Source organism: Cryptomeria japonica, chromosome 11, assembly GCF_030272615.1.
Source record: "Cryptomeria japonica chromosome 11, Sugi_1.0, whole genome shotgun sequence".
Classification (NCBI taxonomy): Eukaryota; Viridiplantae; Streptophyta; class Pinopsida; order Cupressales; family Cupressaceae; genus Cryptomeria; species Cryptomeria japonica.
Window position 1 is genome coordinate 676,238,836 of NC_081415.1, and position 26,912 is coordinate 676,265,747.

Genomic DNA, 26,912 nt, shown 5'->3' on the forward strand with positions numbered 1-26,912 from the left:
ACTTTAGGTGGATTTGTCATTTCCTAGGATGCATTGTTACTTGTGTCAGGTGGTTGAGTTCTAACTAGGTCCTACCCACCCTTGCATCTCATTGGGACACATGTCATTATTGTGTAGTCTCATTCTTGCTTTGCCTATATAAGTAGGCTATGTTGATCCAACTATTTGCATCTTGATTAGAATACAATTTATTCTAGTCACATATTATTCCTCTCTTGTTTTTTTGCTTCCCATTGCCTCTAGATCTTGGGTGGCTACCTTCATAGCCAATTCTTACAAAAGCCAACTATTGTTCATGGGTTATCAAAGAAAAAATTGCTTCCATCCTCTGCACATCACTGCCACCCATCACCTTCCTCTATCATAGTTCACTCAATCTCTTTTTGCAAACTAAAAGATGCTCCATCTTGGCCATAAATAATATTTCTTGGCTATGCACAATTATTACACATAACTTGCCATAATTGTCATCAAATTTTGACAATGTATGATCTCCATCACTCATTGGACCACCCACCTTAACAACCCTTAAAAAATGAGCTTTATTCCTCGAAGATCTTCCCATATCTCCCTTGACTATCCCTCATTAATTGCCACTCACCTTAGACAACCTATTTGCCATGTCATTCCCCCTCTCAATTTTAAAAATTTATCAGATAATTTCTAATATTTTTAATAAAATTATTATTTTTCCATGACTCACTTTTGATAATGTCAGTTACAATTATCTAAGAGTTGCCTTTCAAATGAAAATTTGGAAGTACTAATTTGTTTGCCATTTTAATTGCCAATAGAGCTTCTGCTTCATATAATATTATATTATTATTAATTTATATTATTTTATTAGATTATTATTAATTGATGACTGGGTTGGAGACGTCCTAATGCCAACATGTGGTTTATACAGATTTCCTGCCAAGCGGCACCTTAAACGGATTGCTGTGGAATTATTTAAAATAAAAATAAAATTTTAATATTTATTCCAACTTTTATTTCTATAGTGCTAAATTTGACAGGGAGCCGTCATTGCAAAGTAATCAATTATCCCTTACCACCCAAAGGTAGACGTTTGATGAAGGATACGTACAATACGCTTTAGGGCATCAAGACAACCTTTCTTGGTACAGCGGAGATACCCAAAATATATCTGTCTGCAAGGAAAAGAGTAGATTTACAATCTATATCTGCATCTGTATCTGCAGCAGAAAGATAAGTGTAATTACTGTCAGAGTCGAAAGATTTAAGATTGATGCGTGGCATGGGGAATCTGTACGTGCAGGCGGTGCCACCACCAGATTTGAACAAGAACACATCGTGGTTCATGTATCCGGGCGTGTGGACGACTTACATTCTCATCCTCTTCTTTGCTTGGCTCATCGTCCTTTCTGTATTTGGATGCACTCCTGGGACAGCTTGGACCGTCGTTAATCTGTGCCATTTTGCGGTCAGTAAACTCATTTAAACCCTCCAATATTAATATGATTATTGTGATTAATTTCCTTTTCAAACCCTCCATTATTAATACTATTAATATGATCATTAATGGTCTATTTTTTAAATTAATGTTTGGCTAATTCTCGTTTGAGGGATGGCTTTGGGGATTATGGCCGTCATCGTCCGTTGGGATGGGCTGTACCTTGTGAGTTGGATGTGGTATTTTATTCAATTATGCTTTATTTTTAGGTTTTGAATCTGCTCTGCTATGGGAGCCCTAATGCTTTCCCATGCTCCCCACCTAGTCTAAGTGAATTGATTTTTTTTCATTGCCACGAGACTTGAGCGTTGGTTGCATCAGAGTCAGAAAGGAAATATGTTTCTGTGTAGATGAAATAGTAAAGCTCTGTTGACTCTTGAACATGATTATCATATGGAAATTTAGAGGGTACATAATTTAAACAATATATGCTGAAGGTAAAGTGAGGTTGTCTCTTGTGTTTTCAGAGCATATCATATGAGGCGTAAAGACACACTGGCTTGGCGGCTAGGATCTAAAATATCACCTACACCCTTTTTATATATGTTGAAAGGGAACCTTGTGGTTTTCAACAATATGCAGTCTTTTCCTCTAACTTTGCATTTATCTCTTTCTGTTGTTTGATCCTTGATAATAGTTTTTTTTTTCGGACTAAAACATTATGGAAGGATGTTAAACATCTATGTAAAATCTATTAATTCCAAGGTTTGCTAGAATTGAAAGAGTATTCGAACTGAACAAGTAGTATCATTAGGTACATTGTCCCATAGACAACTGTTGGATGTGGACGAGTTATTATTAAAGAAGATCTAGAGTCCTATTCTGCTACTATCCCCCAAATACATATATATGTTGTTTATAAACTGGACATTGTGTTTTGCATCCAGCTTATCCTTAAGTCTTCATTGCCCCATTTGTTGTAAATTGTAATCATAGTTTTTCTTATTGCTTATGCTTTTCTGTTACAATATATTCATTCAAAGGTAACTGGAAGAACTGTTGAACTTCATTTCCATGATAAGTTCATGATCATATGAGATAGATGGATCCTAAAGATGATTTTAAGATTTTGTCTTATTGGTTTTTCAATTGTTAATTTGGTTACCATTTATAGCAATCAGAGTTTTTCATACTGCTTATGCTGTTTATTCAAAGGTAAGTGGAAGAACTGTTGAACTTCTTTTCCATGATAAGTTAATAAGAATATGAGAGAGATGGATCCCAAAGATGATTTTAATATTATGTTTTTTTGGTTAAATATGGAATGTTAAATATTTAACTGCTCTACAAAGTAAATTTCAAACAGTGAATTATTAACTGGATTAAGTTTTTTAAAATTTTTTGTTTGCCAAGAAATAAAAATGTGTCTGGTATGTTTGCATGGGCATGGGGAATTAGGGTACTGAAATTGTTAAATGTGGTTGTCTATTGAATTGCATGGAAGATTTTTCGGTCAAAGTCAAAGAAAATATCTATATATCTATCTAGGAAGGATCTGGTTGAACTTCCATTGGCTACAGAGGTACTGTAAAACAAACATGCCTGCTGCAATACCTATTAACCGATATTTGTAAATTGAACATTTTTTTAATAGTATAATATATGTTAAAAGACATAAAAGACAGGGTTTAACAAGGTTTCCATAACCATCTAAGTATTCTTATAACTGGTGATAAGCAAGAAAAATATCATAGATATAGTAAGCTATCTGTCCAGGCCTGTTTGCATCCTATAACAATGTTACTGCATTGAATAGCATGTTCCTCTATATTCAATTTATTCAACAGGGAGCTCAACCAGATTGGTGTCCAATATCTTGAGTCTATCATAGACTATCTTCAATCTGCCTTTTGATTGATTGGAATCGCATGGAGAATTATTAGTAGTAAGGTTCCTGTCTATTAGATATCTTGTAATTGATTATTGATATTTAGTATTTACCTGTCTACCTTCCGAGAAATGATAATTTGCTTATGTTACCTTCCCAGTAATGATTAATATGCCATCAGGGCTGCTGAAATATGCAAAATTTTGGTGATTTCACTAATATAATTATATATTAGCTATCAAATGGTAATTCAGTAGTATCATCACTTATATATAACTCCATGCATGGAGGGACTCTCACTTCAAATTAAAATTATGGAACCTCCCGTGATACTATTTCATAATAGCTTTACAAACTCTTGCTTTGGTAAGTTGGAGGCAATTGAGGTCAACAAGATCATTTAAATGAAATGATCCATTAGGGGTAGTAGTTGATGCACTCCTTATGCGTGAACCACCCCTTTTTAATGTTTTTTCTTCAGTGAAGTTTGGGTTCTACTCTGTTAAGAAAAACTTATATGAAAATCCTGAGGGTGCACAAAAGAAGCAAGCAACAACTTACTGCTGCCCAAAAAAAACAAGATAATACCTACACTGCTAGCCATGAAAAACTTAACACAAAAAACCATAGTAAGAGCTCAGATTAGACACTAAATTGGGGTCAAATTTATAACTGGCTTAAAAAAGGAGTAGCATTTATCTCTTAATATGCCATTGATGGACAGAAATGGGTGTCAATGCAGTTGATATTTCCATCCTCCTATCCCATAAAGGAATCCTCAAATCATCAACATTTAAAGTTAAGCCCTAACAAATTAGGGCCATAATTAAATGCTTCTTTACCAACCACTTGGAAAGCCAGCTGAGTTTGGCGATCTCTTCATTGTGTTGCAGGAGGAAGGGGCTATAATCCCCAACAGAAGAGCTATTGGAAAGCCAGCTGAGTTTGTTTTTTAGGGAGCTATTATGATTGGATTGACATTCTGCTTTATTTATCTAGAATCTGTTTTTTTAGTTTAATTTCCTGTTGGAAAATTTCATGTAAGGCAAATTGTCCTAGGATTGTTTTAAACTTTTAATTGTTTTTTTGTCAATTTTTTTTTAGAGATTAAATTCTATATTAGATGCATTGTTTTAGTTTGTTTGTATGAAGTTTTGGAAGGGAAAATCAGATTTTAAATCAAGACTCAAGGAATTCAATTTTCAGATTAAATAATTTTTTTTGGGTGTGTTAATTTTTTAGCAGCTTCTGCCCCATACAAAATTCACCAACAAATGATACATGCCAATTTTTGACATGCTGCGTTGTCCACCACTCTTCCTGCTCATTCATAACATAACTTTCCTTTCTTACCTTTTCCCATGTCTCCACAAGGCAGAGTTACCAGTTAGTTGCAATCAACAAAGGTCTATAATGTATCATGTAATGAGCCTATAGACCCATCAATTTTTTAAAGGTTTTCTTGGATGGCTTCATTGGGATGATTGAGGAGGAGGGTGACACCATCAAGGAAAAGAATGATATTTACATATAGGCTTTTATTTTTGAATCCATATTGTTCTTTTGTTCCAAAGTATTTCTTTATTCTGGCTGATTTAGATCATAAATGCAAACTGTTTTATAGAATGACCAAAGATTTGAAAAGAGTTTGCTATTTTTATAAAGCTTCAATGTATACAAAGTTGCAAACCATTTGACACAATGATCAAAGTTTTTTTATTTTAATATTTTTTGATAGTCTACAAATATATAGCTCAAACATGCATTTGAGCTGACTGATGCAAACACCGTAGCTCCTTATTAGCAATACAATACTTATCTTCTTAAGAGCAATAGCCTATAAACTTCTATTAGAAGCCAAATAGTGGAAGACCAAGAGTCGCCACTTAGAATTCCTCCTTATATGTCACCTTGGGGAATTGAACTTAGGTCTTCACAATGAGAACCCAATGCTTTAACCACTTGATTTCAACCCTTGGACATAGTGACCAAAGTTTTTGGAAAGAGATTTTTTTCTCTATAAATTTAGTAAGTATGCAAAACTTTTTAATAGGATGACCATTGATTTGAAAAATTCTTTGTTGTTTCTTATAAAGATAATGTCTGCAAACCAAGCCTAGGTTTCAGCACTAGGCATATGGTCTTGTTACATTGTAATGGATGATTTCTCTTTATTGTAACTAAGTGGTAACTTAGTCTTGTGCACAATGGGAAGAGATTGGTGAGGTAGGAGAGAAAAGTCAGAGAGTAGAAGACTAACCTTTAAGGACACACCTTAGTCTACCATTACTCTCTAGTCAATCCATGATGAGGATGGAATTTGGCTCTCAAAATGGATACATTAAGTGTAATCTTGACTCGGCTCAAGCCAAGAAAAGCAAACAACTTGAGTTGCCCAAGATGAAGATGGAAAAGCTAAAAGAGATTGAGAAACCACCAATGATTCTAAGACATCTTCTGTGTGTGACTTCCATTCACGCTGTGGGTGATATGCCTTCCCTATTGCTTGGGCAACACTTGAACAAATTTGTAAAACTCTTTCATGCTTTAACATTGTAGGAGGCGAAGATAGAGAGAAACCCATAGAAGAAGAGGATACAAAATGAGGATAATAAATTGAATGAATTGGAGGAGCATTTGTTTCTAATATCTGAGTGAAATTATTTTGCACGATTCTATGCAATGAATGGATAAATGAGAATGATTGATTACATCTCCATAAGCTCTAGTTGTTGAAGATATAGCAGCGATATAGATCATTTATGCAGTGTTCCTGATTTATTTCGTCTAAGTATCGATTCTTTAGCTTTTGTTCTCTTCTTGCCTTGGTTGCTGTCGGTGACCCTTCATGTTGCTACGACTATCGGTGGAGGTGATGTGGCTGTCGGTGAAGGTGATGAGGCTGTTGGTGCAGGTGTAACTGTCTGTGCCTTTCCCTCTCCCTTTGTGTGACTCTTCACTAGGAATTCCGATGTGCTATATTGATTATTCTTCCTTGTCTCGTTTTTCTTTTTCGGCAGTTTCAATATCGGCTTCTCTTTCATTAAAATCGTGTGATTGTGTCTGATAGATCAAAGATTTTTAGGTTTTCCTTCTGCATACAGAGTTTTTCAGATTTATGAAGGTCTTGGATTGTATGCAAGATGTATCATCTAAGTTCATTCTTACTATTGATTTGTAGAGAATCAAACTCATTTTATTGTAATTGATAGTAATCTGAGACTATCATCAGTTGTACTCTTTTCTGAGATATAATAAAGTTCACTTTGAGTGGGCTGGGTTTTTTACCCTCAAGTGGAGGGTTTTCCCAGGATAAGGGCTTGTGTATTTGTGTTTCGTCCTTTATATTCTGTTCTCAGTTTTCTATATTCTGGTTCAAGTTTTAACATGGTATCAGAGCGGGTCTAGAAGATCGATCCAGAACTAGAATTTTTTTAAGTTCTTTATTTCTTTCAGTTGTTTGCCTTAGTCATTCATTATGGTGAACGTATTGAAAGTAGAAGATAGACTAGATGGTTCATCAAATTTCTTTTCTTGGAAATTTAGAATTCTGATCACTCTAGAAGAGAATGATCTCCTTGACTATGTCTCGTAATATGTAGAAGAACCTTCTGCTAATGTAGGCTGATGCAGAGAAAGTTCAATGGAGAAAGAATAAGACCATGGCTAAGAAAATTCTGATTGATTCTGTTAAGGATCATCTGGTGCCTATCATCTTTAAGTTGGATTCAGCTAAGGAAATGTTTCAGACTCTAAAGGATCTTTATGAATTCAACAATACCAGCAGAGCTTTAGCCCTTAGGCATCAACTGCTGCATGTGAAAATGTCTAGAGGAGATTCTGTTACTTCTTATTTCATGAAGATTTCTTAGTTAATAGATCAACTTAGTACAATTGGAGATACTTTTGCTGATAAATACTTGGTTATGTTACTATGAATGGACTTCCCATCTCGTGGGAATCCTTCATTCAAGGCATTAGTGGAAGAGATGATCTTCCTAAATTTGATAGGTTGAGGGTAGATTGCATTTAGGAAGAATGCAGACAAGAAGCAAGAGGTTATGGTCGGAAATCTCATCATGAAGATGATCATGTGCTTGCTGCCCGTGCATCTAAGGGGAAAGGAAAGAAAGGTAACTTCAAAAGAGTCAGAGACAAGAATGATGAGTCAGCCCCTGTTGCCAAGAAAAAGTGGAAGGACCTTTCTAGAATTCAGTGTTTTAGGTGTGACAAATTTGGTCACTTTGCCAAAGATTGTCTTTCAAAATCTAAGCCTCAAGCAGTTGCTGCAAATGTTGAGAATCCTTCTCCTCAAAGAGAGTCAAGTGAAAATTCTGAAGGATTCTTATTTATTTCTGCACTTTCGAGTAATGTTCCTACTAATTGTGATACATGGTTGATAGATAGCGGAGCATCTTGTCATATCATTGGTTTTCGTGAGCACCTTTCAAACTTGAAAGAAAAAACTCCCATCTTCAAGTTATCATTGGTGATGATGCTTGCTATTTTGTGAAGGGTGCTGGTTATACTTCTTTTCAGTGGGACTCTGGTATTCCTCTTCATTTAAGTGATGTCCTATTTGTTCCTGGTATTAAGAGGAATCTGATTTCCATTTCTGCATTAGAAGACAAAGGTTATCATGTTGCTTTTGTTGATAGAAAAGTACTTGCATGGAAGAAGAACTCTAGTATTCAATCATCTCATATTATTGGTTTTCGTCATGATAGTCTTTACAAGCTTTCAACTCATCCTATTCAAGTCTTAGCTCATGAGTCTTCAAGTTCAAGTGAGTTGTGGCATAAAAGATTTGGTCATTTGAATTTTCAAACTGTCTTCAATGGAGAAGGTTGCCATTGGTCTTCCTAAGCTGAATCAAAACCATGAAGGTGTTTGCAAGGGGTGTGCTCTAGGTAAAAACATTAAGAGCACCTTTCATAGTAGTGAAAGTAGGTCAAAAAATGCTCTAGAATTAATTCATTCTGATTTATGTGGACCTATGTCAATTGCTTCTCTTAGTGGTTTTTGGTATTATGTTACCTTTATTGATGATTTTTCTTGTAAGTACTTGGATTTACTTTCTTAAGTCTAAAGAGTCTGATGAATTGCTGTCCAGATTTAAAGAGTTCAAAGCTCTAGTTGAAAATCTATCTAGCAAGAAAATAAAAATTCTTAGATCTGATAATGGAGGAGAATATTTTTTTGGTGTTTTTCATAACTTTTGTGTTGAAGTTGGGATTAAGAGTGAGTTCTGTGTCCCATATAATCCTCAACAAAATGGTGTGGCTGAAAGAAAGAATAGGACAATTGATGAAGCAACAAAGGCTATGATTCATGACCAAAGTCTTCAAACATTTCTTTGGGCCGAGGCTTGCAGGACAAGAGTTCACATTCAGAATCGTAGTCCTCATCAAATTCTAAACAACTTGACTCCAAAAGCTTTTACAGGTGTCAAACCAGATGTAAGTTATTTCAAAATCTTTGGATGCCCTGTTTATATTCATGTTCCTAAAGAGAAAAGATCTAAAGTCGAACCTTCAGGCAAGAAAGGCATCTTTGTTGGTTACAGTGAATCTTCAAAAGCATATAGAATCTACATTCTAGGACAAAAACAGATTGAGATCAGCAGGGATGTTTCTTTTGACGAAAATGTAGCTTGCATGAAATTCAAAGAATCTAGCTTAGAATCCAATAAAGAAGATTTTGACCATTCTCAAGATTTAGATACAGCTGATCCGAATCCATCTTCAGACATTTAGAGGGAGTTTATAGATTTAGAAGATCCTGTTGATTCAGCTGATCCAATTGATCCAGTTGACTCTATAGTTACATCAACAGGTCCCAGTATTAGTTCAACTAACAAGAAAAGACCTTTGTGGGCTAGACATACTATGGAAGATGCTGAAAAATATGCAGCCCCTCGTGGTACTTTCAAAGAAAGAAAAGGACCTCACAAGTTTGTTGGCTATGTATCTTTGATGAGTCATATCTTAGCATCTGAGCCTTAAGATGTTGAAGAGGCTTTAAATCAACAAGTGTGGAAGGATGTCATGATAGAGGAATATCAATCTATTATGAAAAATGATGTATGGGACATTGTTCCAAGGCCTAAAAACAAATCAGTGGTTTCTTCTAAGTGGTTGTTCAAAATCAAACATGCAGTTGATGGGAGTATAGAAAAGTGCAAGGCTAGATTTGTAGCTAGAGGTTTTTCCCAAAAGGAAGGTATAGATTTCGAAGAAGCCTTTGCACCTGTAGCACGTTACACTTCTATCAGGACTATCATAGCTGTTGCAGCTGTTAAGGGTTGGAAACTTCATCAAATGGATGTCAAAACAACTTTCTTGAATGGTAAAATTGAAGAGGAGCTTTACATTGAGCAGCCAAAGGGCTTTATTATTCACAATAGAAACTCTCATGTATGCAGGTTGAAAAACGCCTTATATGGTCTTAAACAAGTCCCTCGTGCTTGGTATGAAAGGATAGACTACTATCTTTTGAGCTTGGGTTTTCTAAAGAATGATGCTGATCTAAACTTATACTTCAAGGTATGTGATGATAAGGTGCTGATTTTAGTACTATATGTTGATGATTTATTTCTCACTGGTAATGATGATCTCGCTGTCAAATGTAAGAAGGATTTAGCTTCAGAATTTGAAATGAAGGATCTTGGTTTGTTACATTATTTCCTTGGACTTGAGGTATGGCAAAGACCAAATGAAATCATATTGAGTCAAGGTAAATATGCAGTTGATATTTTGAAAAGATTTGACATGTTAGAGTGTAAGTCTATGGTGACTCCTATGGAAGTAAATTTGAAGAAATTACATGATGATGCAGCTACTTCAGATTTAGTTGAACCTACTATGTATAGACAATTAATTGGCTCTTTAATGTACTTGGTTAACACAAGGCCTGATATATGCTATGCAGTTAATACCTTGAGTCAGTTCATGTGTGAACCAAAGCATATTCACCAGTGAACCACGGGGACGCGTCCCCCCCCTTTTTGGGCGCGTCCCCCCGTCAGAGACGTCTCGGGGACGGGTGGACGGGGACGTGACGTCCCCCGCCGTCCCGCCACCACCACCCAAACGCCGCCGGGACGTGGAGACATCCCCGCGTCCCCGCGTCTCCCAGGGAGACGTGGAGACGTGGAGACGTCTCCTTGGGAGACGTTTGGGCGTCTCCCAAAGAGACATGGAGACGCCTCCACGTCTCCTTGGGAGACGTTTGGGCGTCTCCCCGTCCTTCAAGAGACGTGCAGACGTCTCTCCAAGGACGGGGAGACGCCCAGACGTCTCTTGTCGCCCCCACTTATATGCAATGTTTAAAATTAAAATTTTTTAAAAAAGTGAGTTTTTAAGTTTTTTGAGGGTTAAGGGGTAACTCTAATTGGACGTTGGCCAATGGAAAAATAACACCCGACGCCTTTAGAAAATAATAAAAGTATTTTTGGCCTCGCGGGGCGCTGCCCCTCGACCCCGCCCTGTATCGCAACAGGGAACGCGCAAAGGGCGCTGCCCCCTTGACCCCAACTTGGGGGCGCTGCCCCCAAACCCCCGTTGAAAAATATAGGGGGAAACCGCGCCGATAGAAGTAGGGAAAATCTAACCTCCGAGTTTGATCAGGCTCCATATAACAACACAACTTAGAAATCTTGGTATTTAGATTTAGTATTTCAAATTTCCTATAGTCTCATTTGAAATGTAATTCTTACACTGTAATACTGTCATACATCTTTTCAAAACTAGTTTTTCAAGTACTATATGTATATGTACAAGTATATGAGCACCACCACCCTGCCACCCCCCGGCCGCCGTCCCCCCGCCGTCCCCAAATTTAGGCCCTTGGTCCCCCCGTCCCGGAAACGCGTCCCCCTCGTCCCCCCGTCCCCCCGTCCCCAACGCCCGTGGAACACTGATATTCACCTTGTGGCAGCCAAACATATATTGAGATATGTACGTGGTACAATTGGACTTGGTTTAAATTTTTTTTCATGTGTAGAGTTGAACTTGTAGGGGTTTTCCGATTCAAACTGGGCAGGTAGTGTGCATGACAGAAAAAGCACTTCAGGTTGTTGTTTTAGTCTAGGTTCAGCTATGATTTCCTGGTGCAGCAGGAAACAATCTTGTGTTGCACAAAGTACAGCTGAAGCAGAATATGTTGTAGCATGTGTGGCTTCAAGAGATGCTGTGTGGCTTCGAAAATTACTTGCAGGCTTGTTTGGACAGCCTTTGGAACTGTTGTGACCATTTCACACATCGCCCCATTGCAAATGGGGACCCCTGCTTTTTTGCTTTCTAGGGTTTGTTTTCTAGGTCTTTTAGGGTTTTGTTAGTTGGCCTTTGAATTTTGAGTGTCGCCAAGGGGATCACCTGGATAGCAGGTTCTGCTTGAGTTAAGTCAAGTTGTTGAGTGATGAAGTTTGTGATGTCCTGATCCTGAAATTTGTCTAAGTCTGGAATGTCCTGAAATTTGGCTAAGTCCTGATCCTGAAAATTGGCTAAGTTTGAAAGTCCTGATCCTGAAATTTGGCTAAGTCTGGAATGTCCTGATCCTGAAATTTGGCTAAGTCTGGAAACTGAAAAAACCTCAAAAAACTAGATTTTGCAATATAACTCCTGGAGGTCTGAAACCACTCTCAAACATCCTGAAAGTATATATGGAATATAACTTAAATGTTATATTCCATAAAATTATCTTGTTGGAGAGTTCAAAAAAGTCGGATTTCGCTCTTGACCCTCTCAGGAGGTCCAAAGCGAATCTCGCCCCTGACCCTTCCAGAGTGTCCAAGGCGAAAATCAACCTAGGACTCATTCCTGGCCTTATTCGACCAAATTTTGATTTGCCAAGCATTTTGTTTGGACTTTGGAATTGATTGAACACCTTGAAGAAAATTATGAATTTTGGCCAAGGAAGGCAATTTCGCTCCTGATCCTTGCTGAGGGTCCAGAGCAAAATTCATTGTAGACATCATATGCAACACGCTTGAATTTGAAACCTTGTTCCTGGCCTTGAAAATGATCTTACCTTGCCCTGTGAAGTGGTTTGAAACTAAAAGATTGAGCAATTTAGCCTAAATTGTAAATTTCGCTCCTGACCCTTGCTGAGGGTCCAAGATGAAAATGTTGTTCAAGTTTATTTCTCGCTAATTTTGGCTAACTTGTTTTGTGCAGGGTTTCCCGGAGAGAAGATTGGACGTTACTGGATGCATTTGAAAGTTTGAAAGTTTGAAAAATGGTGAATTTTGGGCAACAAAGAGAAATTCGCTCCTGACCCTCTCTGAAGGTCCAGAGCGAAATTCTCAAAAGTACATTTTTCCTGCAAAGTCAAAGCAATTTTTATGGTTGGAATGGATGCGTAGAGGTATGTTTTACCCATTGAAGAAAATTTGGAGGGCCAACAAGAGGTAGATAAGCTTGAAATTGAAAAAGCGCTCCTGACCCTCTCTGAGGGTCCAGGGCGAAATTCTCCATGAAGGTCATTTTTAGCATTGTTGTGATCAAGATGAGGTATTAAAGGCAAGATGAGCGGTGAAATGAGCATGATGAAGCCCCCAAACTCGTTTAAAGATCAAGAGATGATGTTTTATACCTTAGAAGCGATTGGGAGTCTAAAGAATAAGGAAATATACCAAGAAGCAAAAAAGCGCTCCTGACCCTCACTGAAGGTCAGGAGCTAGATTCTAAAAGTACAATTTTCTTGCAAGGACAAAACAAGTTTTGTGATTAAAATAAATGGAAGAGGGTGTGTTCTATCAGTTGAAGATAATCTGGAGAAACAACAAGGCATAGACAAGCTTAAATTTGCAAAAGCGCTCCTGACCCTCACTGAAGGCCCAGAGCGATTTTTGCAAAAAAAAAAACAACAACTTTTCTTCAAAATTGTGCTAAGGCAAGGATGAGATAAGGCAAAAGGACCCCAAGAAACTTGATGAATATTATATTGCCTTTGAAAATTGAGGATTTTAGTCACAAAATAAAAAATCGCTCCTGACCCTCTCTGAGGGTCTAGGGCGAAAAAGTCCTATTAGCACTTTCCTCCTAGAGATCAAATGAAATCAAACTCAAAACTTCAGTTAAAAATGCCATTTAAATGCCTAGATGAAGTTGTGGATGGAAAAAAGGAGGTATGCAAGGTCTAGATTGAAAAATCGCTCCTGGCCTTCACCAGGGGTCCAGGGTGAAATTGGTAATATCCTTCATTTTTTGCATTAATTGAACGTTGACATTCCTTGAAATTCACCAAAATTTGCTAACTTTGGGGCATTTGGAAAAATTAAAATTAAATTGGCATTAAATTAAGGCATTTTGAATTTAATAAATTAATTTTTAAGCCTTGAAATTAATAAAAAATTCCCTTGGAGGCATCTAAAATTAATTTTGGAATTAAAAAAAAAATTTAAAGTTGAGCGCACAAGGCATTATTTTGCCTTTATTTGACAAGTCAGCCTACTCCTTTTGAGGTTTTATTTATTATTTCACCTCTTTTTTGCCAAGTCGGCCTAGAGGGAGCAAAGGGGTGAGCGCTCTATATATTGGAAGTGTTTTTTCACATTTCAAATCATTCAATCATTCCTTTAAGTGCGAAATTGGAGAGCAAATTGGAGGTGTGAAATATAGCTTGTTTGGAGCAAATTTCTACTAAGTTTTGAAGACTAAGGAGAGCGAAATTCTTTTGAAGACTAATGGAGGCGTAATTCATCCATTGTTTTCAAGGTTTTGTAGTTAAGCACTCAAAGGAGGAGGTATGAAGAATCATTTTTGAAGTTCTTATTCAAGACTTATTGTGATCCCATTTGCAATTTTGTAAAGTCTAAGTCTTGAAGATCCAAATTCCATTCATTATTAATTTGAAAATGTGTAATTCTTGATTTATCATGACTTTTTTCAAATTAATATCTTAAGTTTTACCTTTGAGAGGTCTTAAATTTCATGCTTTGAGGTTTGATGCTCAAAAGACTAACTTTAATATTTTGTGTAGGCATCAAATGGAGATCCCGGAGTTGGAAAATCAAGCCAGATCAAGGACGGTCTCCTCCAAGAAGATCAAGCAAGGATAAGGGCGACCTCCTCCAGTCAAGCATCGACAAGGACAACCTTCTTCGATCTGGCATCATCATGACTAACTTCTTCCAATCCAGTATTCCAAGGCGAGGTACATCATCATCCTGCAAATCAAGGACACAAGAAGTCAGAGCAAAGGGTTCGTTGAAGAAGTAGATAGTTCCAGAAGAGTTAATTAAAGCTAGCTTCTCAACATCATCGAATTGGATATCAACCAAGTGTCAGACGAGGTGGCATCCCAGTCATCACTCCTCCAATTAGATTGGTCCACCTCAGCGTGTCTAGATTCAATGTACCTAACTCATGGGAGGTGGCACAAACTTCGATGTACCTACCCCAGCTATCCATTGGCCAAATTTTCTAGAGAGGACATGTGTCCAATTAATACAATTTTATCATTGGTCAAGCATTAAATGTTATGTAATGGTTGTAACAAACCCTAATTAGGGTTTTCATTGTTGAATCTTGACCATTGATCTCAAATTGATCTTAGCCATCGAATTGTATTATGGGCACTATATAAGCCCCAACTCTTTATTTTGTAAAGCAGTTGGATATAGTTAGAAAGAAGAGAGATAGAGAGTAGTTAGAAGGTGATTAGCTAGTTGATAGAATAGCGAGTAGAGTAGAGTAGAGAGAGAAGGCAAAGACTGTTGCCAAGATGTTGTTGTAAAAGACTTGTAAAACTTCATTGAAGAAATGGTGAAATTTATGGGTCGATTCGACAATTTACATGGTCTCTATACTTCTCATATTTGATTTCATGTTATTAGATTAGTGGAAGAAATGTGCTTGATTGATGGTGAAATTCGTATATCCATACTACTAGCAGTTTGTTGATTGCAGACTTGCCTTGTGTAGTCAATTGGAATCATTCAGCTTAAGCTTAACTTCAATTGTCGCTTCTTCATTGATATGCATCGGCCTGAATCATCTATGCCTGCAGTGATGATTTGAACATCATAAAGCTTTCCTTCGAAGATCGCACTAACCTTGTGGAGATGGTCCTGGGATGTCAAGACAAGACTTAGTTAGAATCTCATCAAAGATCATTCATTGCTCTTACATTCTTAGTGTTAGGATTAGATCCTTTCCTCGCCCTCATCTTTTTTCCTTTTTTCAAATCTAAGGCAGTAAAATCCAGTTCTCCAGCAATATTCAAAGCAAATCAGACGTTCAGGTTATTGAGTGTAAGTCCCCTTGTGATTCCAGCAAATCACATCATACCACAGAGAGCTTATCCACACGTAGAGATCCTATAGCGAAGAACCTTGAAGTCACCCTGATTGATCCTTTTTGCGATATCTTCAGCATTCAGAGGCTTTACTCAAGAGAGGATAAGGTACCCTTGGGTATTTTATTTTGTGTTTGATTGTGTACAAAATACACGTCAACAGGAACCTATTGTGATTATGTGTGATAATCAAAGCTGTGTGAAACTTTCAATTAATCTAGTATTTCATGATAGAAGCAAACATGTGGAAATTAAATTTCATTACTTGAGAGACATGGTTCAGCGAAAAGCAGTTGAACTCAAGTACATTTCTACAGAGGAGCAGACTGTAGACATTCTCACCAAGCCACTTCCGAGAGTGAAGTTCTGTTACTTCCGAGAAAAGATTGGTATGATGGAGAATGATGCACTTGCTGAGAGAGAGTCTCAGCTTCAGTGATACATTGCCTGTGTTTAATGAGTTCTTCTCTGTGAGAGAAGTTCGAGGTGAAATCCCTTGTTTAATGAGTTCTTCTCTGTGAGAGAAGTTCGAGGTGAAATCCCTTGTTTAATGAGTTCTTCTCTGTGAGAGAAGTTCGAGGTGAAATCCCTTGGTTAATGAGTTCTTCTCTGCGAGGGAAGTTCGAGCTGAAATCCCTTGATTAATGAGTTCTCCTCTGCGAGAGAAGTTCGAGCTGAAATCCCTCGATCCACCCTTTGGGAGTAGCTATGGTGGAAGTCATGTGTATGACTTTATGATTTTTATTTTTTGGTTTTATTCATCCTCTAGGAGTAGCTATGATGAATATTGTTATACTAAGATAACAACTTTATTGAATAAAAACTGTGATGTTTTTTTTTTGTTGACATCTTCTGAGTTGTAGGTATGTGTACTTGTCATATGTTGACATACTAAAGATCTCTCTCTGGCTAAGAGGGAGTGTTGAAGATATAGCAACGATAGAGATCATCTATGCTCGTCTAAGTATCGACTCTTTAGCTTCCGTTCTCTTCTTGCCTTGGTTGTTGTCGGTGACCCTTCATGTTGCTACGACTGTTGGTGGAGGTGATGTGGCTGTCGGTGAAGGTGATGAGGCTGTCGGTGTGTTGTGACCATTTCACACATCGCCCCATTAAAATGGGGACCCCCTCTTTTTTGCTCGGTTTTGCCTGTTTCTCTCTCTGCTTTTAGGGTTTTGGGTTAGTGAGTCAGTTGTCTGGACTGGGGTTAAGACTTAGGGTTTCCGTTTTGATGTTTTCAAGCCGGTGTCTAGTCCAAATTTTGAAGATTGTTGAGCTTCCTCTCGTAGGATGCAATTTTGAAATAGGGTGAATCTGTCAGGAGGTCAAAAGAGTTTGTCTAGGTTCAGTCAGTTTTTTGGATGCAAGTCTAAATTTTGCCTAAGTGTTGATGATGGAATTGTGAATTTTGTCCAGGTGATTTTTTGGCCAAATTTTGGAAATTTTGATAATTGATCCCAGGCATTGGAAATGGCCTAATTTTGCCTTGTGAAGTGACTGAAGTCTTAAAATCTTGGTATTTTGGCCTATGGAAGCAAGTTCGCTCCTGTCCCTCAGCCAGGAACCAGGGCGAAAATGATATTTTATGCATCCTGGTTATTAATTTGTTTCATTTGTCTTGTGCAGGGTCGCCAAGAGATGCGGTCGAACGTAAATTGAAAGCTTTGAGGATTTTGAGATTCGAAAATGGCAAATTTTTGAAGTTTAAAGTTGAATCGCTCCTGTCCCTCAGTCAGGGACCAGGGCGAAATGACTTACCTAGACCATTTTGACCTCATTTTGATCAAATTGAAGCGTCAAGGACGTAGTGGAAGGTGAAATCAACATGATAGAGCGCCAGGATTGAGTCGTTTGCAATAAAAAGTTGAACTTTTGCCCTCAAGGACAAAAATCGCTCCTGTCCCTCACTGAAGGACCGGAGCTTGTTTCTCAAAATTTCACTGTCCTTGCAGGACCAAGACGATTTTTGGATTAGAAGAGATAAAGGAGGACATGTTCTGTCCATTGAATATAATTTGAAGAAATTTGCAAATAAGGAAACATGCTATGAAGACAAATCGCTCCTGTCCCTCACTGAAGGACCGGAGCTTGAAATCCAAAATTGCCTTGTCCTTGAAAGATTTGAATGATTTCGCGATTTGAGAAGAACAAAGGAAGTACATCTTATCAGTTGAATATAACTTGAAAGTACCATAATGAGGAAAATTGGCCCTAGAAGCAAAATCGCTCCTGTCCCTCTACCAGGGACCAGGGCGAATTTTAGTGATAGCTCCCGTCCCTCTCCCAGGGACTAGAGCGATTTTACTTATAAAACAAGTTTTGGGCAAAGATCGAGTGAGTGTTAAGTTTGAGGCAAGCAAAGGTGGCGTAACGAACCCATTGAAGATAATTTGAAGATTGTAAAACGCCAAGTGAAGCCCATATTGTCCTAGGCGCTCCTGTCCCTCTCCAAGGGACCAGAGCGATTTCTTCCTTAGACAAATTTCTTGCCAAGTTGAAACGAATTCCATGTCAAAGGTGAACGAAGGGGAGCATAGCGGATCCATTGAAGATAGTTTTAAACGTTGGCAAAGCACGAATGAGCTTACAAGTGAAAGTTCGCTCCTGTCCTTCAGTCAAGGACCAGGGCGAAATCAAGGCTATTTAATATTCTCCTCCAAGTTTAAACCACTCCAAGCCAAGGTACAAGGTGGCAATAATGTTTGGAACGCCTCGAAGAAGAACAAAGTTGCAAGGGCCATGGAAATTGATGAAATTACCCAAGTTCGCTCCTGTCCCTCACTAAGGGACCAGAGCGAAATAGTCAAATGTGCTTAAATGTTGAATGTCACTCCCATTTCATACGTTCAAGAAGGAATAAAGGACATCATTTTATGCCTTGAAGACAATTTGATATCAATATGATGGAGGATTTGCGCCATAGACTAAAGTTCGCTCCTGTCCTTCAGTCAAGGACCAGGGCGATATTCACTAGATTGGTCATTTCTTTCAAAAACCACGTCAAGGCGAGGTCGCACAAGGTCGAAAATGTTTTTGAGAAGATGATAAGCAAGGAACCAAACATCAAAAGGTGACCAACTTGAGCAAAGAGACAAGTTCGCTCCTGTCCTTCAGTCAAGGACCAGGGCGATATTCATAAAATCAATCATTTTCTTCCAAAGATCACATCAAAGCAAAGTTACACAAGGTTGAAAATGTCATTTGAAAGGTGATGAACAAGGAGTTAAGGTTAAAAGATGACAAATTTGAGCTAGAATGTCAAGTTCGCTCCTGTCCCTCACCAAGGGACCAGGGCGATATTCACTCAAATATCAAATTTGCTTTGTAAAGGACAAGTAAGCATGCGTGGAATGAAAGAATAAAGTTGTTACTTGCCTTGTGATATAAATTAGTGATTAAGGAGGCAAAGACCAAGGAGTAAATGCAAGATCGCTCCTGTCCTTAGTCAGGGACCAAGGCGATAATGATCTTAAGAGGCATTCATCTACAAAATTGAATAGATCAAGCTCGAGATTCCCAATGTAGATGCCAGTTTCAACGTGGAGGAAGTGATTTTGAACGTAAAAGGCGAGAAATTCAAGAGCAAAATGCTAGATCGCTCCTGTCCCTCTCCCAGGGACCAGAGCGATGTGGTTTGTACCCCTTACATCTCCCATGTTTTGGCGCTAACATCATTTTCAAATTATTTCAAATGCTAAATTTCGATAAAATGGGCATTTAATAAGTGCGCACAAGACATTTAATTAATTAATTTTGTCTTTTAAATCGAAACTATTAAATACGAAGGCATTAAATTAATTAATTATTATTTTAAATAAATAAATTGGGGCGCTTGGGTTTTATTTTCCATATTTTAAAAAAGTCGGCCTTGATTTTTATTTAAAATTTGTTTTTATTTTGCCTTATTTCCAAAAGTCGGCCTAGAGGTAATTAAGGAGGTAAGCACTTATATAAAGGGGGTGTGAGATGGCATTTTAAAACATCATTCAATCATCCTTTGCATGCGATTTGGAGAAGACAATTACAAGGTGCGAATTTCATCAAAGAGAGGTGCGAAATTTCCATTCAAAGGGGAGTGCGAACTTGGTTTGTGTTCAAGTGGAGCGAATTTGCCATCAAGACGTTGAAGACCCCACAAGTTGGCGAAGTTAACAAGGAAGGTGCCTTTGCTAGAGGAGGATCGCATTGATACTTCAAATTTCGATTTTTTTTGCCTAGGCGATTTCCTTATTTTGCATTTTTAGAGTTAGCTCTCAAGTGAGGTATGGCGAAGTCTTCCCTTGTCTTGAATTTTGAATATTGATCTAAATTTTGAATTTTGAAATTTTGAATTTCCAGTAGCTCAATCGTATTTAGGAAATGATAACTCAAGGACTTATCATGAAGTTTCCTAAATTCAATCTTTAATCTAATTTATGTTTATACATTGCAAAATCTATTTCTTATTATGAAATGTTGTGTAGGTATGGCGACCCCAAAGGTGGGAGCATCCACCAGTCGTCCAGCTCTCATGAAGGAAGATCAAAGAACTTGAACCTGGATGGGACGCTGCTCTTCTCAAGGCTTTCGATCAGGTCATCCACTTGGAGGAACGAATGAAGAATCTTCCCGAGATTCCAATTGCTGAGATCGAAGGAATCGTGTCTAGATTCATTGCATATGCTAAAAAGGAGCATTGGAAAGGGAATAAGATTCTAGATGAGAGGTTGTTATAGATGATGTGGCACCTTAATTGTCATTGGTCTATGTCTCCTAGATTTTCGTGCCAAATTTAATATTTGGCTATGCATTTAATATTGTTCAGTAAAAAGGGGGCTATTTGTAATAAACCCTAATTAGGGTTTAGGTGTCATAATCTTGGCCATTGATCTTCTTTTTGATCTGGACCGTTCATTGTAATTGAGGATGCTATATATACCCTCATTTCTTTTCATTTTGTAACTAGAAACTAGAGATTAGATATCAGCATTAGTGATTAGAGATTAGCAATTTGATAGAAGCAAGTATTTTGTAGCAAGATTGAGCTTTGAAGAAGGAATTTCAAACAATTGTTGTTCATGATGGCTTTGAGATCAATAAAATATTGAAGTTATGGTGTTTTATTGCAATTCTTGTGGTTATCTTCACGATTGTTCGTTTTCTTGAATCATTCTCAATCAAAATAGTGTTTTAATTTGAAGGACAAAGTGTTGGACTTGATCGTCGGTGAGGTTCACTTTCCAAACCACTAGCTTCTTGCTGATTGTAGGAACGCCTTGCGTGGTCAACTGGATCAACTTGAATCACTTAAACTTTCAATCATTGTTGTATCTTGGACATGTGCCTTTGTGGTAGTGTTTATGATCCTTGATGAATTGAAAAATCATTTGTTACCTTAGAAGATCGCATCAATTTCAATTGAGTTGTTACTTTATGGCAATATTGAAGTTGGTAGAATCTTGCCAAGTCTCGTCCACATTGAGTCATTCTCAGGATTAGATTAGACTTTATCTCTTGCAAGCCCTACTCTTTTGATCTTTTTTGAGAGCTTGTTAGTATTAGGAAACCCTGTTCCTGCAGTTCGGATTTGGCGTAAGACCCCTTGATGAAACAACAATCACAACGACCACTGGTGCTTATCCACACGTAGAGACCCTACTTAAAAGAACATTGAAGTCACCCTAACTGATCCTTCTTGCGATATCTTCAGCAGTTAGAGATTTTATTCAAGAGAGGATAAGGTACCCTTGGGTATTTTATTCTGTGTATGATTGTGTACAAAATACACGTCAACACGGTGTAGTTGTAACTGTCTGTGCCTTTCCCTCTCCCTTCGTGTGACTCTTCACTGGGAATTCCAATGTGCTATATTGATTATTCTTCCTTGTCTCGTTTTTCTTTTTCGGTAGTTTCAATATCGGCTTCTCTCTTTCATTAAAATCGTGTGATTGTGTTTGACAGATCAGAGATTTTTAGGTGTTCCTTCTGCATACAGAGTTTTCAGATTTATGAAGGTTTTGGATTTTATGCAAGTTGTATCATCTAAGTTCATTCTTACGATTGATTTGTAGAGAATCAAACTCATTTTATTGTAATTGATAGTAATCTGAGACTATCATTAGTTGTACTCTTTTCTGAGATATAATAAAGTTCACTTTGAGTGGGCTGGGTTTTTCACCCTCAGGTGGAGGGTTTTCCCAGGATAAGGGCTTGTGTATTTGTGTTTCGTCCTTAATATTTTGTTCTCAGTTTTCTATATTTTGGTTCAAATTTTAACACTAGTAATCTAACTTTTTAACCTATTTCAGGGAATTAACAATGCAACCTAGAAGATAGATTCAAATTAGCCAATTAGGTGAGAATCCTCTAGTTATCATGATTGGAGGAGGACCATCTAACAAGAGTCAATTTAACTCACCATTGAATTAGTGACCAAAAATGCAAGCTGGATGCAATCATGGCCTTGCTTATTGATCAATGTGAAAAGATGAAGATGAACACCGTAGAATAGAACCTTGCTGAAATGCTATTGAACTAGGAGCCTATCCTCGAGGAAAAGGATATGTAGAATGATCCTGAACGTAAGACATTGATAATCTATATATAGAAAACCCTAGCAAGAAGGCAAAGTACAATGATGAAGAGTATGGAACTTTAGCTACTATCTCACAAACCTACAAACATCGCCCTTTTTGAATCAAAAGTATCCTAAAGGGGCACAAGGTAATCACCCTCATGGATAGTGGGTCATCCCACAACTTTATTGATGAGAAAATTGTTGCAAAAAGGAAATTGGAAACCAAGAACTTTTAGGGTTTTACAGTAGCCCTAGCTAATGGAGCTATGGCTCAATGTACCAATATAATTCCCCAACGTGAAATCACCTTGGGAAAGCACACCATCAAGGAGGATTTTATGTGGTAACACTAGATGCTGATGTGATTTTGGGGACTCCTTGGATACACTCCTTGGTATGCGTCATTATGGACCTCACAAAATTGGAAATTTGCTTCCAGCATAATAGACAAGAAGTCACGTTAAGAGGGTTACCCAACGGATCCCGTAGAATGGTGTCATCCAAAAGAATGGAGAGATTCCTTAGACATGGACAAGGAGAGTAGGTTGCACAATGTATTATTCTCAACAAAACTACCCCCCAAGGCAAGGCAATCCACATCGATATCCAACCCATTTTAAATAAAAACAAGTATTTGGTGATGCTTCCCCATGACTACCCCCAAAGGAAGGGTTTGAACATACAATAGAATTGGAACAAGGGTACAAACCTGTGATCACTACCCCCTATCGACACCCTCGGAAGTTTAAAGAGGAGATTGAGAAAACCATCAAAGAACTACTAGAAAAGGGTCACATCTATTAGACAGTTCAAATAACCGGAAGACAACTGAGAGGGGGGGGGGGGGTGAATCAGTTGTCACAATTACCGAAACCTTAAACAATTATAACTTCAATACCTGAACCCAAAACATTAATACCAGAATGCTTAAACCAAATACCGGAATAGCAGTTAAACCAATTAAGCATAAACAATAATCACAATAAATACCATCCACGTGACACCAAGATTTATACGTGGAAAACCCGGTAAAAGGAAAAACCACGGTGGGAAGCCTACCCACAGTCAGATAATACTTCTGCAGTAAGTATGTGAATTACAATTGAGGGGCTTGCACTTGCAGGAAGGCCAACAGCCTAGAGCACACTGCTCATCACAAAAGGAGTCTCACTGACTACATAGGAATCTAGACTACAATCCGGAGAAGTGTTTGAACTGCAAAGATAGCATCTCCTATGCCTGAGTACAGTTTCGGTTAAGCTCATTATCGGAGGACTAAATCCTCTTACATAAACCCAATTCGATCTCCAATGATCGACCAAATCCTCTGCCTGAATGATATTACATTATTCGCACATTACATCCCTTGACCATAACCATGATGATCTACAATGAGATCTTACATCTATATATACAAACCCTCAACCATAAACAATCAGGTAGGCCAACAGATAATAAACCAACTACATATTTACAAAACATGTCGGCCTTAGACCAAACAAATAATATCCAACACATAAGACATCCCGGAAACACATCGAGAGGTCCAATCCACACGTTACATTAAACCGGTCCATAACTTAGATCAACCAGGACCCAATGTAGGTCCACATGCTAAAGCAATGATCTCCATCTGCCAAGTCTTGAACATGATCACCAACAACATCTTGTAACTCCACCAGAAGCTGTACCAACACCACTTATGCATATCATCAAAGATCTTCAACAAAAGCTCTGTCGGTGAAACCCTCGCTGGAACCACAAGCCAAGCTTCCAAGCAAACAGGATAGCATCTGATCACCAGACTAAAACCAATTGACTGAATATGAACATGAGTATTATGAATAAGTCAATTCCATAACCAAACCATACCGGAGCCTACCGGATCATGCCAGATCCAAACCAACTAGAAACTACTCAACCTACCGGGACCAGAAGGGTGTCGGTAAAGCATCCAAACAGCTAGTGTTGACATCAATGACAAAACATCAATGCAACACATAATCAATTCCTCCAAATGGCCAACAATCTCCCCCTTTGGCATTGATGGCAACACTAGATGTGAAAAACATCTAAGTACCAAGAAATGCCAAACGAGTCTCCCCTAATGGAAGACAACCAACAATCTCCTGCTCAAAGATATAGCAATTAAGTTCTGAAACAAAGACCAAACTCCCCCTGTGAATGGTATCTCTGTAAAGCTCTAAATTATACATATAACTCTCCCCCTAATGTATACAACTCTTTAAGTTTTTCTTTTCCACATCAATATCTATCCCCCTTTTACATCAATGCTAGAAATCTAACAAAAATATCAAAGCAAAAACATAAACCACTGAATCACAAAGCTGACTACTCCCCCTGAGCAGTAGCATCCCCACATCAGTGCCAGAAAGAAAAATATCTCTGATAATGCATACTGGACTGATGCCAATCCGCATCAATCAAGTCTCTACTAGAGGGGCAAAAACTCCCAGTCTGTCTCTGAAGTACTCAAATGATTCCTTAGGCAAAGGTTTAGTGAATATATCTGCAATCCGTTCTTTAGTGTTAACATAAACCAGTCTAACTTCATTTGCTTCCACCTTTTCCTTCAAAAAGTTGTACTTGATAGATATGTGCTTTGTCTTAGAATGAAATACCAGATTCTTTGATATGTCAATAGCAGCAGAGTTATCACAGTGAATAACTACCGGTCCATCACAATCCACCTTTATATCCTTCAACATTTGCTTCATCCATAGAACCTGTGTACAGTTAGTAGCAGCAACAACATACTCAGCATCAGCAGTAGATAAAGAAGTACATGATTGTTTCTTGCTGATCCATGAAACAAGTTTCTTTCCAAGAAAGAAAGCTCCACCGGAAGTACTTTTCCGGTCATCAACATCTCCAGCCCAATCTGCATCTGTGTATGCACATAATGTAAAGTCATCTGTATATGCACATATGTAGTAGCAACAACAACATACTCAGCTTCAGCAATAGATAAAGAAGTACATGATTGTTTCTTGTTGATCCATGAAACAAGTTTCTTTCCAAGAAAGAAAGCTCCACCGGAAGTACTTTTCCGGTCATCAACATCTCCAGCCCAATTTGCATTTGTATATGCACATAATGTAAAGTCATCATTTTTAGGGTACCATAAACCATATTCTGATGTACCTTGTAAGTATCTAAAAATCCTTTTTCATCATACTCATGATTCTCTAGGATCACTTTGAAATCTTGATACAATACAAACATCATTCATTATGTCAGGCCTAGTCTGAGTCAAATAAAATAGACCTCCAATCATAGATTTGTATCGTGTAGGATTTACCAGTGCAGAAACATCTTTTCTTGTCAATTTCTCACTTGTAACCATAGGAGTACTTATCGGTTTAGAATCTCCCATACCAAATTTCTTCAACAATTCCTTAGCATATTTAGTTTGACAGATGAAAATACCTTTATCAGTTTGAGTAATTTGCAAATTTAAGAAATTTTTTATTTCACCATTCATAGACATCTCAAATTCATTCTCCATATTCTTAGAAAATACCATGCATAACTTATCTTCACCTCCAAAAATAATGTCATCAACAAATACGTCAATAATCAGTATATCAACATTAGTGATCTTATAATATAAATTACTGTCAGCATTACCCTTAGTCAAACCAAGCTTCAAAACATATTTATCCAACCTTGCATACCAAGCTCTAGGTGCTTGTTTCAATCCATATAAAGCTTTCCTTAACCTGCAAACCATGTTTGTATCATCTGATAGTGAAAAACCATCAGGTTGTGCAATGTAAACTTCCTCATCAAGATCCCCATTCAAAAATGCACACTTAACATCCATCTGATAAACCTTGTAGTTTTTATGGGCAGCATAGGCAAGAAATAATCTTACAGCTTCAATCCTAGCTATAGGTGCAAAAGTCTCTCTATAATCAATTCCTTCCTTCTGAGAATATCGTTTACAAAGCAATCTAGCTTTATTCCTTACAACTTGACCATGCTCATTCAATTTATTCCTATAAACCCATTTAGTTCCAATAACATTCTTATTTTTAGGTCGAGGAACCAAAGTCCATGTATTATTTTTCTCAATCTGGTCTAATTCTTCTTCCATAGCTTTCGACCAATATTCATTTTTACATGCCTCAATTATTGATGCCGGTTCAACTTGTGAAATTAAACATACCTCATTAGTAGTCAGTCATCTTCTTGTCATTACTCCATTGTTCTTATCCCCAATGATTTGATCTTTTGAATGATTCAATCTCACATACCTAGGAGTCTTCTGACTTTCTATTCCTCTTCCCGGTTCTTCAGTTACTGTAGAATTTTTTGATACTGCTGGAGTAACTGGTTCAAAACCCTGTTCCGGTAAAGGTGCTACCGGTTCAGATATAATCATTTCCACTGCCAGTTCCTTCTCATAAACTTTGATTTGACCTCTATTTAGCTCATCCACCTTGACATTAGCACTCTCCACAATTCTCTGCAATCTCTTTGTTACCTTTGTTATGCTGCATTGTCCTTGATGACAAAAAGGTTTTGGTGACTATATAGCTTTATCTCTATGAATAGTGGACAGGTGTAAGCAGATTAATTTTTGGTATTCATTGATAGTGAAACTTTTTGTGGAAGAGAAGAAGGTAGGTTCAGTGACCAGTGGTTCTTCAAATTCGCATTGTGGTATTTTTTGATTTAATAATCTACAGGTATGAATGCTTCAGATGGTAATATTTTATGGCTAATTT

At 37.7% G+C, this 26,912-nt stretch overlaps 1 protein-coding gene across 2 annotated transcripts in view; it reads left to right on the plus strand.

Moving 5' to 3' along the window:
- Positions 1–1,048: 1,048 nt before the first annotated feature.
- The window catches only part of LOC131038110 (uncharacterized), a 64,511-nt gene continuing 38,647 nt past the window's right edge, over positions 1,049–26,912 (plus strand). The window contains exon 1 of one of the 2 annotated variants that reach the window (XM_057970425.2): positions 1,049–1,444. In XM_057970425.2, the coding sequence (XP_057826408.1) occupies positions 1,250–1,444 (195 nt within the window). In that variant the 5' untranslated portion in view covers positions 1,049–1,249. Of the gene's footprint in view, positions 1,445–1,553; positions 1,640–26,912 lie in introns of those variants that run through there. The other variant, XM_059214052.1, reaches the window with a different exon arrangement.